Source organism: Zalophus californianus, chromosome 10 (genome assembly GCF_009762305.2).
Source record: "Zalophus californianus isolate mZalCal1 chromosome 10, mZalCal1.pri.v2, whole genome shotgun sequence".
NCBI classification, from domain to species: Eukaryota; Metazoa; Chordata; class Mammalia; order Carnivora; family Otariidae; genus Zalophus; species Zalophus californianus.
Window position 1 is genome coordinate 32,452,706 of NC_045604.1, and position 13,453 is coordinate 32,466,158.

The following is a 13,453-nucleotide window of genomic DNA, read 5'->3' on the forward strand; positions in this document are numbered from 1 at the left end:
AAGTATGATTTGAGGGGAGTTTTATCATTTCTGGTCATGTGCTTGTTGTTAATATGATTTTTTTAAATGTAAAACTTGCCTCCACAGATTTAGACTTTATTGCCCAACCTTAAAACAATTAATAAACAGTTGCTTGTAGTTCTTTTTTATTAAGTTTTAAATATATACTTATTACTGGTCATATTGCTCAAGTCTGCCTAAACTGCAAAGATGAAATTATTTTTAAATCGTGTATTACACAAACTAAAAGAACAGAGTAGGATGTTTACATTTTGTCAGAAATTGCTATAAAAAAAAGAAATTAGTATATAAAAGCTTGAAAACACTTAATGTGACATAATTTCTGTAGGTCCTTAATTTGTGAGAAAAGCTCTTCTTCCATACTATTAATAATGCTTTGTTTTCAGGATAGTCTGGTTTAAAATTTTTAGAAATATGTTTCTGTTTTTTCTTTGCAGAAAGGAGGTGCACTGTTTAACACAGCAATGACCAAAGCAACTCCAGCTGTACGGACAGCATATAAATTTGTAAGTTTTCTTTTGATGTTTAAAATTCTACTGATAAAATTATACATTTCCCTAGCTGACAGACATGTAAATCTAGAATATTTCCTGTTTTTTCTTTTAAAAAAGCTTTAAAAAATTTAGAGTTAATATTGACCAAAGTGAATTCAGTTATTAAAACTATTGTGTAGAAAGAATATTCCCTTTACATAATCTAAAAACAATTCTTCAGTTTATTTCAAAACTGTCAGTAAAATTGTGCACTTAGATTGAAACAGTCCATAATGAAGTGCCATTTTTAAAGATTTGATTCTTTCATTTAGCAACATATTTTATTTATTTATTTATTTATTAAAGATTTTATTTATTTGATAGAGAGACAGCAAGAGAGGGAACACAAGCAGGGGGAGTGGGAGAGGGAGAAGCAGGCCTCCTGCAGAGCAGGGAGCCCGATGCGGGGCTCGATCCCAGGACCCCGGGATCATGACCCCAGCCAAAGGCAGATGCCCAACAACTGAGCCACCCAGGTGCCCCAAGCAACGTATTTTAAATTCTCATTGTATACTTGAGGCTTAAGTAGGAAAAAATAGAAAAATATGGCAAGTTCTCTTCCCTCAAAGATGCGCGACTCCATAATTAAAATTCTTCAGTGATTCTCCATGGCTGACAGTAAAATAAAAATACCCATATCAATAGCAATAAAAAATAACTAATAAAATAAAAATGTCTTTAATATAATAGCAAAGACCCTTCAAGACCTGATTCCTCTTGTGTTCTTCCCATTCACCACAAACCTTAGAGCCTGCCATAACCCTAAAGATACTGAGCTACTCCTCATTTCATGAATGCAGGATGTTCTTTTCTGCCTCTATCCTTACATAATCCATTTCTACTAACTGGAGCATTTATTTCTTGGATTTTATCCACCCAGTAAACACTAATCATCCTATAAGACTTAGTTTAGGCATTAGCTGTTTGCCTATAAAATGTCCAACCCCACACTATAAGGGTTCATATATGTTCTGGGTCCTCATCGGACCAGTATGTGTTACCTCTGTTTCAGCACTTGTTTTGCCTGCATGCATCTTTATCTCTAATATTAAACTAGTCGGAACTAGTGGATTGGTATCCAGTAATTTTTTAAATGTAGTAGGTAATATATATTTTTTTATTTCTAAAAATATTCAGAGTTGTAGGTTTTTTTTAGATTTTATTTATTTATTTGAGCAAGAGAGACAGCATGTGCAGGCAGGGGGAGGGTCAGGGAAGAAAGAGAGAGAATCTCAAGTAGACTCCACACTGAACACGAGCCCAATGCTGGGCTCAATCTCATGACCCTGAGATCATGACCTGAGCAGAAATCAAGAGTCCAAAGCTCAACCAACTGAGCCACCCAGGCACCCGAGGGCAATAGTTTTGATGTTATAGGAGTTTATCTTCAAATGCTTTCTCAGTAAAGGAACTGATGTGATTGAATTAATAATGGAATAATATATTTTAATAAGCTTAGAATTTACATTCTTATTTTGACTTACAATTATGACATATATGTAGCCAACATTACTGTTAAAAAAATCCATTTCAAAGATTACATTTTATAGTAGGAAAGCTAATCTACAGAGTGGATTCAAAAATATGGTGCCAAAATTCTGAGCTGTTTGAAGCCTTATCATAGGAAGAAGTTGTCATTTTGACTAGGAAACATCAGCTCTGTGTTTTGTTTCGTTGTTTCATAGTTTTTCTGGAAAACCTCTCTGAGTATGTCACTGTCTTACTATAATACTGGTAGTTTGATTTATGTACAGGTTTTGGAGAGATTTTATTTTTTTACAATGAAATAACACTTGGCTGCCATGTGAAACATCAAACTAGCCTTGTTTCTCACATTCACTTAAGATTGTAAAAAAGGTTTCTCCATCAAGTGCCCTTTATTTTATTCTTGAACAAAACACTTGAAGTTTTTCCTCAGGGTTAGAGAAATTGTGTTGTATTATTTTGCTAAATATATGTTTTTCTCCTTAATTTCACTCATATTTTCCACAAAAACCCAGAAGTAAACATGTTCAAAACTTATTCATTATTCATATTTTTATCTTTCTAATCAGTAGAGCGTTTTATTTTCTGCAGAACAGTAAAATGTTCCCAAGTTAAAATTCTGCTCTCTGGAAGACTATTCCCTAAACTAATTTCAGGCCAGTTAAGGTCTCCAGAATATACTTAATCGCTTTCATCATTTATCTCATGATCATGTTGCACATGAATCAAGAAGTCAAGAGGTTTGGGACAAGTAAAGTCAGTTTGTGGCTTTCATAGTTGTACCTAAAACTCATCTTTCCAGGCTGCTCATATTCTGAAATATGAACTCTTGAACTTCCTCCTTGGACCACAAATTACTATGAACAAAACTTCTGATCTCTCCCGCATGGGTTTAACAGAATTTATGTACTTGACTTTCCATAGATGGTAAATTTTTGAAAACTGGGAACCATGTTTTAAACTGTTTCATTTGTTCAGTATGTTATTTGAGTACCTCTTATGAACTAGGCGTTGTACTGGTTATTTTAGTTAGAGCAGTGAGTGTGGCACATAGTGTGAGTGACAGAGGTACTGTCCCTGCTAGTTTTATGTTTGTATCATGGTCCCTTTGCTCTGTGTTTTGGACATACTACAGAGGAACTGAATATGTATTTGTTGAAGGACATAATGGTTTTGTCCTATTCTTAGAACAGTTCTTCTGTGCTTAGAACATTTTCTCTATGCTTTTTATGCTCTCATTTTTTTCTAGTTTTTAGAAACCATAAAGAAAACTAGAATTAACATGTATACTTTTCTTAGAAATCTAAAAATAATGGTAAAGTGAATACATAATTGATTTGGCTAAAAGATTTTCTGAGTCAACTTCCTTGTTAGGTTTTTGCCTTTTAAATTATTAACTAAAGCCATTTGCTCGATGCTTCTCTGTAGAGAATACTTGTTTATTGCTTAGTTTCAACTTGATATTTAAAAGGATAGAGAGAAACTGTATCCCATCTTCCATATAGTCTGAAAGAGGTCGGTGGAAGAGGTAGGGCAGCAGCCATTTAAATGAATCAGTGCATGGATTACAGAATCACGTCTGACACTAGATTCAACTCTATACGCTTAGAAGCATCTGAAAAGATTAGTGTGAATCAAGTGAATTTTGAAAGAATAGAAGATATTTAGATAAATTAGAATATAAACAAAACAAGAGCAAAGATGGATACAAGTTCTAGGAGATGGAAGCCGGAATATTTTCTTGGTAATTACTCATTTTTACCTAATGAGAATGTAGGGATTAATATGGGACCCTTCAAATAGATTAAGTGGCTTTACCAATAAAACAATGAATGTGAAACTGCTTTAATTCTAAAGAGCCACGGGAATACAATTTAGTGTTATTTGGCTTTTTAGGTTATCTTTTACTGTGTATAATATGTTTTGATTTTGCCTCACTTGCAATAAAGAAATAGTTGTTTATTTGAGTTCAAGACATAATTTGAGCAGTTACTATATGCCAAATACTGTATTAGGTACTACAGATATTAACAGCAAAGAAGTAAGAGCCATCCCCTAAATGAACTTAGGAAGACATATTCACTCTTCCTAGAAGTAGTTGGGAAAGCAGGATGGTTTGGTAGAAGGAGCAAGAACACTGGAGTTGGAAAGCCTTAAGTCTCTATGACCTTAGCTTCCATGTCTGTAGAATGAGACTCATGATGCCTTTTCTCTTGTAAGGCTTATATTCAGTGGATATATTTTTAAAGTCTTAGTTCTTCAAGAACCTTCTCCTTTTTGATGGTGAGAAGTTGGACTTAAAAATGAAATGGACCCGGATTTGAATCTAGCCTATGCAGACTGATCCCCTCTGAGTCACTTTCCTTATTTGTAAAATGTAATAATAATAATAATACTAACTTTAGAGACTTGTGATGATTAAATGAGCTAATATATGCTAGGTACCCAGCACATGGTCATATACTGAGGAAACACAACATAAATGTGAGTTTCCTTTCTTTTCCACTCTGGCCACTCTGGGAATTTCCAGTGGAATAAAGGCCAAGGTTTAAGGAAGGTCCCCAGTTACTTAAGTTATATTCCACAGGAATCACATTAGGACCTGAGAAGCTCAAATGCTGCAGAGTCCCTATGGAACATGAGGACAGCATCTTCTGTTAAGTGACCTTTAATTTGTACCAGAAAAACTGGACATGAAATAGCCATAACATTAAGATATCTCTGCTAATAAAAACTTGTATCTGCCTGTAAGAGCATTTTAATAAAGCTTTGTAAAGTTGCCTGAGTTTCTTAAAGTCCAAACATTTGCCCAAATAGCCTGCTGCTGTGATGATGTGCATTCTTCTTTTCACCCCCTGCTAATCACGATTTCAAATTAAGACTGGACAGTAGTAATCTGGTTGACTCCTGTGTTTTCTATAGTTGAGGAGGCAAAACAGGCTAAATGTTAGCCTTTGTATGATATTAGGATGCAAATAAAGACTAATCATGTTTTCACTAATTTAGATATAATAGTAAGTGTGTGGTCTTCCTGAAAATTAAGTTTTAGATTATAATTTGTTCTTTTTCTAAATAATATGAAGTTAGCAAGTTTCATGAAGTGAGAGCTCATCTGCTTACTCTTTAAATGGTAATAGAACCATGCTGAGCCAGACACTTGTGTTACCTTTTTCTAGGCAAAAAATCATGCAAAGCAGGGATTAAAGGAAGTGAAGAGTAAGCTAAAACACAAGGTATGTCATATTCTTCTTTTCATTCTTCCTTGATTCTTACATTAGTTTGAAGCTTATACTTTACAAATCACATAGATTTATGTTTTTAATGACGTTTGAAATATGCTTAGCCCTTTGTTCAACAATGTATTTTTCATAACAACCCCTCTGGCAACTATCTGCCATTCTGTATGCATCCACTGAATAATCTCTTTATTGTTTGCATATTTTAACACAGAACAACGGAGATCTTCAAAGATGCTTTAACAGGATGTATGTTTTCATAACGTTGATTGCCTTGATATCACAATTGAAATTCTTGCTTCAAGCCGAGAATTTCTTTAAAAAGATGATCTTTGGTGCAGAATTAAGCCAGGAATACCATCTTTATAGGATCTTTCCAGTAGTCGCTACTTTAATTTGAAGCATGTTCTTAATTAATAAAAGATTTTGTTTGAAGATATGTATTTGAATATATGAATATTTATGTGTACGTATATGTATTTTTGATTTGATTACATATTATATCTTTGCAGATTTTTGTCAGTTGTTTTGAATTTCTATCTTCAAGAAAAATTTTACTTAAAACTTCCACTTTTATGATGGAGAGTAATCCTTACATAAATTTTATTCAAATTATTCAAAATAGAGATTGTTTTGGAAATTATTAATTCAAAATATAGAAAAATGCATTTTCTTCCTAAACAGATTTTTTAAACTTCTATCTGACGTGTTATTTTGCTATTTGCATCTGTATCAGATAGTTTGTCCAAAAGTAATACAAGGAGTATTTTAAAATAATTACTTGTGTATTTCCTAATGTGTAGGAAAATGAAGAAGATTATGGGACCTGTTCTGGTTCTGTACAGTATACACCAGTTTACACATTACACAATGAAAAGGGAGGAAATATAGAAAAGCGTAAGCTTGCTCAGGTAAGTTTATTTACCCTTACATCTTCAAATTCTAAAATTATGTAATTCCAGTTAATTCTTTTTTTTTTTTTTTTTTTTTTTTAATCATATGATAAAATGCAAGAAAGCTTACATTTCCAGTCAAGGAGATTGAGTAGGTAGTGTCTGGGCAGGCTGCAAGAGGATTAAGAATCAGTTGTTCCAGATATCAGTCTTTACATACTTTATTATGTCTTCATAGAGCTCACAGTCCAGTAGGGGGAGAGAGACAGTTAAGCATGTGATTGCTATAGGATGTGAATAGCTTGACGATGAGGGGGAAATCACAGATTTCTACTACAAAAATAAAAGAAAGTTCATACATGGGAATTTGACTGTTAAAATCATTTATACAAATTAGAATATAAAGTAATATGCCTATTTTTTCTAAAGTTATATATTTTATTTGCTATAAATATATAGAGCTTCTGCTTATATGTCAATGTTATGTAAAATACTGTCCTACTGGGGGAAAGTGTTCAGAATTATAGCTATGTGTGTCTCTGGTTTTGCCTCATAAGTGTGTTTCTGAAGGTTTAAATGATCCAAATTTGTATACACCAAATCATATTTTAAGTGGCCTTAGAAAACTAGCTTTTAAAAAGAATTCTCAACTAGATTATAGTTCACTTATTGCAGTCACTGAAGTTTATAGATGAGGGAGTTGATAGCCAGAATGGTCACCTCACTTACCCTAAGACTTACAAGGAGTTAGTGGGAGAGTGGGATGAGAACACATCCCTAATGCTCATTTAGCTTTCCTGGATCTGCACACACTGCAGGAGCAGAGATGGCCTTGAAGTGCTGCTTCTCTGTGTCATTAGGGATGGGGAGAGGCAGTGAAACTGTACTAAAACCCTCACCTTTATAAAGAAAATTCATTCACTTAATCATTTGGCACCTACTGTGCACCAGTCATGACTCTTAAGTGTTCCAGGAGAAGCAAAACCCATCTCTGCCTTCATGGAACCATTTTTATACCATACTAAGGGCCTTCTCTATGATGTATCCTTTTATGAGTTTATATTTTCCATACATTAGTATTGCTTAATTACAGCATATTGGTAGTAATGCTGATTGTCTGACCTAAAATAAGCCCCTCAATCAATTCTACAAGTGTAGAAACTTTCCTTGGCTACTACTGTTAACTGGAAAACATGTATTAACTTGTAAACTAATAATGGATTTGCAATCAATTTCTCTATTTCTCTTCCATCACTAGCATGTTCAATTCCTATTGGTTCTCAAGCTTAAGCATCTTAAAAACTTTTGCAAAATATTTATTGCCTTAATATTGGAGCAGTTAGGTTATATTTACCATGGTGCATAGATTTTTATGTGAAAAAGAATGAGATCTTTGTTATTTATCAGATGTTTTAAGATAGAAAGAAAACACTTCAATTAGAGAAACACCTGTCCCAAATGTCACTTTTAAGTTAGGAAAACTATTTTCAGCTCCTCATTTAAATTTTTAAATCTTCCTTTCTTTAACACGGCAGTGTATTTATATGATAATTTAGTTATAAAATATATTACAGACTTCTGTTTTTGTTTTCTGTTAGACAATTTCTGATAGAGAAAATTGTATTAAGTTACAGAAAACTTTACAATAGGTTACATTCATTGTATACTTATCCTGAATTTTCATGGCCATCATTTATTATAATATCATTAATTCAACTATCTGTATTCATCAGTTACCATTTTGTGGTTTTCAGGTGTACATGACAAATGATGACTCTAACAAGAATTAAGAGAAGTAGGGCTTATTCTTTTAAGAATTATAATATGGGGGGAGGAGCAAGATGATGGAGGAGTAGGTGACCTAAATTTCGTCTGGTCCCAGGAATTCAGCTAGATAGGCATTAAACCATTCTGAACACCTACGAACTCAACAGGAGATCGAAGAAAAGAATAGCAGCAACTCTCTGAACAGAAAAGTGACCACTTTCTGGAAGGTAGGACGTGTGGAGAAGTGCATCTGAGGCGATATTCGGGAGGATAGACGGCAGGGGAGGGGGCCTCCGTCGGCTGCTTCTGGCAAGTGAGACATCAGCGGAGCACAAAATCATAACTTTTAGCAGTTGGCTCCGCTGAGGGACGTCGCTCCAGTGGCTAAGCAGGGGGTGGAACCCTCGCAGGACAGTGTGGTCTCAGGACCCTCGGGGTCACAGAAAGACTGGAGGTGCCTGAGTGTGGCAGAGCTCCCAGGTATCGGAGCGGGGAAGCTGGCTGCAGAGACGGAGCCAAGGAGTGGGCTCTCAGCTCAGGGTTGCCATAAACCATGATCCATGGCACAGTTGGGCCACTGCTCCTCCAGCAGGGACCTAACAAGCCTCAGATCTGGGGAGACTTCCCTTCCTGCCCCCGGAGGAGCAGCGCGGGAGCGCACCGCAGCGATCTGCTGGGTTTGGAAACTCCACACAGGTCGGGTGCCAGAGATAGAAACGCTCAGTCACAGGCCGGGTGAGCACGGAGTGAGGCTGCAGACCAGGGAGACGGGAGTGACTGACTGCTTTTCTCTGGGGGTGCACTGAGGAGCGGGGCCCCAAGTTCTCGGCTCCTCCAGGGTGGTGATTGGGAGGCCGCCATTTTCACTCTTGTCCTCCAAAGCTGTAGGGAAAACTTGCAGGGAACAAAAGCTCTCAAGAGCAAACTCGAGCAGATTACTTAGCCCGGGGCAGGGGCGGGGCAATTCTGCCTCCAGCAAAGACATTTGGGAACCACGGCAACAGGCCCCTCCCCCAGAAGATCATCAAGAACAGCCAGCCAAGACCAAGTTTACTGATCAATGAGAACAGCAGAACTCCAGCGCTAGGGCAGTACTGCACATAGAATTCATGGCTTTTTTTCCCCCTGATTCTTTAGTCTTTCAAAGTTAATGTTTTGAATTTTTTTTTTTTCTTTTTTTTTTGAATTTTTCTTTTTCCCTTTTTCAACCAACATCTTATTAATCCCTTTTTTAAAAATCTTTTTTATTTTTCACTTTTAGAGTCATATTCTATCCCTTCATAGTAGTTAACCTTGTTTTTGGTGTATATATATATATAAGTTGTTCTCTCTTTAAAATTTTGGGATATAGTTTCTTCTAACAGACCAAAATATACCCTAAATCTCTAGTGTATGGCTTTGTTTTAGTCTCCGGCCTGATCACATTCTCTCCCTTTTTTTTTTTTTTTTTAATTTCTCTTCTTTCTTTTTTCAACCAACTTCTTATCAATTCCTTTTATAAAATCTTTTATGATTTTCATCTTTATAGTCATATCCATCCTTTCATCATATGTACCCTTATTTTGGTACATATATAAGCTTTTCTTTCTTTAAAATTTTGGGAGGCAGTTTCCTCTAACAGCCCAAAATATGCCCCAAATCTAGTGTGTGGCACTGATTTATGCACCAGCCTGATCATATTGGATCATATTCTTTTTTTTTCTTTCTTTCCCTTTCTTTTCCCTCTGTTTCAGGTCTCTTCTGATTTGTTTAGTGTATATTTTTGGGGGGTCGTTGTTACCCTGTTAGCATTTTGTTCTCTCATTCATCTGTTCTCTGGACAAAATGACAAGATGGAAAAAAATCACCTCAAAAAAAAGAACAAGAGACAGTACCAACTGCCAGGGACCTAATCAATACGGACCTTAGTAAGATGTCGGAACTAGAGTTCAGAATGACGATTATAAAGATACTAGCTGGGCTTGAAAAAAAGCATGGAAGATATTAGAGAAACCCTTTCTGGAGAAATAAAAGAACTAAAATCTAATCAAGTCGAAATCAAAAAGGCTATTAATGAGGTGCAATAAAAAATGGAGGCTCTAACTGCTAGGATAAATGAGGCAGAAGAGAGAATTAGTGATATAGAAGACCAAATGATGGAAAATAAAGAAGCTGAGAAAAAGAGAGATAACTACTGGATCACGAGGGCAGAATTTGAGAGATAAGTGATACCATAAGATGAAACAATACTAGAATAATTGGGATCCCAGAAGAAAAAGAAAGAGGGATGGGGGCAGAAGGTATATGGGAGCAAATTATAGCAGAGAACTTCCCTAATTTGGGGAAGGAAACAGGCATCAATATCCAGGAGGCACAGAGAATCCCCCTCAAAATCAATAAAAATAGGTCAACACCCCGACATCTAATAGTAAAACTTACGAGTCTCAGAGACAAAGAGAAAACCCTGAAAGCAGTTCGGGACAAGAGGTCTGTAACCTACAATGGTAGAAACATTAGATTGGCAACAGACCTATCCACAGAGACCTGGCAGGCCAGAAAGGACTGGCATGATATATTCAGAGCACTAAATGAGAAAAATATGCAGCCAAGAATACTATATCCAGCTAGGCTGTCATTGAAAATAGGAGAGATAAAAAGCTTCCAGGACAAACAAAAACTAAAGGAATTTGCAAATACAAAACCAGTCCTACAAGAAATATTGAAAGGTGTCCTCTAAGCAAAGAGAGAGCCTAAAAGTGACATAGACCAGAAAGAAACACAGACAATATACAGTAACAGTCACCTTACAGGCAGTACAATGGCACTAAATTCATATCTTTCAATAGTTACCCTGAATGTAAATGAGCTAAATGCCCCAATCAAAAGACACAGGGTATCAGATTGGATAAAAAACAAGACCCATCGATATGCTGTCTGCAAAAGACTCATTTTAGACCCAAAGACACCCCCAGATTGAGAGTGAGGGGGTGGAAAACCATTTACCATGCTAATGGACACCAAAAGAAAGCCAGGGTGACAATTCTCATATCAGACAAATTAGATTTTAAACCAAAGACTGTAATAAGAGATGAGGAAGGACACTATATCCTACTTAAAGGGTCTATCCAACAAGAAGATCTAACAATTGTAAATATCTATGCCCCTAACATGGGAGCAGCCAATTAATAACAAAAGCAAAGAAACACATCGACAACAATTCAATAGTGGGGGACTTTAACACCCCCCTCAGTGAAATGGACAGATCATCTAAGCAAAAGATCAACAAGGAAATAAAGACTTTATTTTTTTTTAAGATTTTATTTATTTATTAGAGAGAGAGAGAGAGAGCGCACATGAGAGTGGGGAGGGTCAGAGGGAGAAGCAGACTCCCTGCCGAGCAGGGAGCCCGATGCAGGACTCGATCCCGGGACCCCAGGATCATGACCTGAGCCGAAGGCAGTCGCTTAACCAACTGAGCCACCCAGGCACCCGGAAATAAAGACTTTAAATGAAACACACTGGACCAAATGGACTTCACAGACATATTCAGAACATTCCATCCCAAAGCAACAGAATACACATTCTTCTCTAGTGCCCATGGAACATTCTCCAGAATAGATCACATCTAGGTCACAAATCAGGTCTCAACCAGTACCAAAAGTTTGGGATTATTCCCTGCATATTTTCAGACCACAATGCTTTGAAACTAGAACTCCATCACAAGAGGAAAGTCAGGATTAAGAAAGTTAAGTTCGGGGCGGAGCAAGATGGCGGAGGAGTAGGAGACCTAGATTTTGTCTGGTCTCAGGAATTCAGCTGAATAGGGATCAAACCATTCTGAACACCTACGAACTCAACAGGAGATCGAACAGGAGAGTAGCAACAACTCTCTGAACAGAGAAGCGACCACTTACTGGAAGGTAGGACGTGCGGAGAAGTGAATCCGAGGCGATATTCGGGAGGATAAACGGCGGGGGAGGGGCCTCCGCCGGCCGCTTCTGGCAAGTGCTAGAGCCGCGGAGCACAAAATCGGACCTTTTAAAAGTTGGCTCGACGGAGGGACGTCGCTGCAGTGGCTAAGCGGGGGGTGGAATCCTCCCGGGACAGTGTGGTCTCAGGACCCTTGGGGTCACAGAGAGACCGGGGGTGCCTGAGTGCGGCAGAGCTCCCAGGTGTCGGGGCGGGGAAGCCGGCTGCAGATACGGAGCAGAGTCGCGGGCTCTCAGCTCGGGGTTGCCATAAACTGTGATCTGCGGCCCAGTCGGGGCACGGCTCCCCCAGCAAGGACCCAACAAGCAGCAGATCCGGGGAGACTCCCCTTCCTTCCCGGGGAGGAGCGGTGCGGGGGCGCACTGCAGGGATCTGCTGGGTTTGGAGACTCCGAGCGGGGTCGGGTGCCAGAGATAGCAACGCTCGATCGCGGGCCGGGTGAGCATGGAGAGCGGCCGGAGACCGGGGACACGGGAGTGACTGCTTTTCTCTGGGGGCGCACTGAGGAGTGGGGCCCTGAGTTCTCGGCTCCTCCGGGCGGAGACTGGGAGGCCGCCATTTTCGCCCTGGTCCTCCAGAGCTGTGCCGAGAGCTTGCAGGGAACAAAAGCTCCTGAGAGCAAACTGGAGCAGCTTCCTTAGCCCGGACCGACAAGGGCGGGGCAATTCCGCCTCCGGCAAAGACATTTGGAAACCACAGCAACAGGCCCCTCCCCCAGAAGATCAACACAAACAGCCAGCAAGCCAAGACCAAGTTGATCGATCAAGGAGAATAGGAGAACTCCAGCGCTAGGGGAATACTGCACATAGATTCATGGCTTCTTTTTTTTTTTTTTTTTTTTTTTTTTTTTTTTTTTTTACCATGATTCATTATTTCATCAAAGTTAATTTTTGTTGACTTTTTTTATTTTTCTTTTTCCCTTTTTCAACCAACATCTTATAAATCCCTTTTTTTTAAAAAAAAAAACATTTTTTTTTTTTCATTTTTAGAGTCATATTTTATCCCTTCATAGTAGTTATCCTTGTTTTTGGCATATATATATAAGTTGTTCTCTCTTTAAAATTTTGAGGTACAGTTTCTTCTAACAGATCAAAATATACCCTAAATCACTAGTGTATGGCTTTGTTCTAGTCTCCTGCCTGATCACATTCTCTCCCTTTTTCCTTTTTTTTTTTTTTTCCTTAAATCTTCTTTCTTTTTTCAAACAACTTATCTTACCAAGTCCTTTTATAAAATCTTTTATAATTTTCATCTTTACAGTCATCTTCCATCCCTTCATTGTATCAACCCTTATTTTGTACATATATGTCTTTCTTCCTTTAAAATTTTAGGAGGCACTTTTTTCTCGCAGACCAAAATACGCCCAAAATCTAGTGTGTGGCACTGATCTATGCACTAGCCTGATCATATTTGATCATATTCTGCCTTTTTTGAATTGTTTTGTTTTTGTTTTTATCTTTTTTTTCTTTTTCTTTTCTTTTTCTCTTTCTTTTTTCTTTCTTTCCCTTTCTTTTCCCCTGGTTTCAGGTCTTTTCTGATTTGTATACAG

The 13,453-nt window shown here is 37.6% G+C and overlaps 1 protein-coding gene across 6 annotated transcripts in view; it reads left to right on the plus strand.

Annotated features, from left to right (window-relative positions):
• The window catches only part of DENND1B (DENN domain containing 1B), a 271,874-nt gene that overhangs the window by 218,479 nt on the left and 39,942 nt on the right, over positions 1–13,453 (plus strand). For all 6 annotated transcript variants that reach the window (XM_027611195.2, XM_027611198.2, XM_027611199.2 and 3 more), the window contains 3 exons: positions 459–527; positions 5,216–5,272; positions 6,079–6,186. In XM_027611195.2, the coding sequence (XP_027466996.1) occupies positions 459–527; positions 5,216–5,272; positions 6,079–6,186 (234 nt within the window). The remainder of the gene's footprint in view (positions 1–458; positions 528–5,215; positions 5,273–6,078; positions 6,187–13,453) is intronic.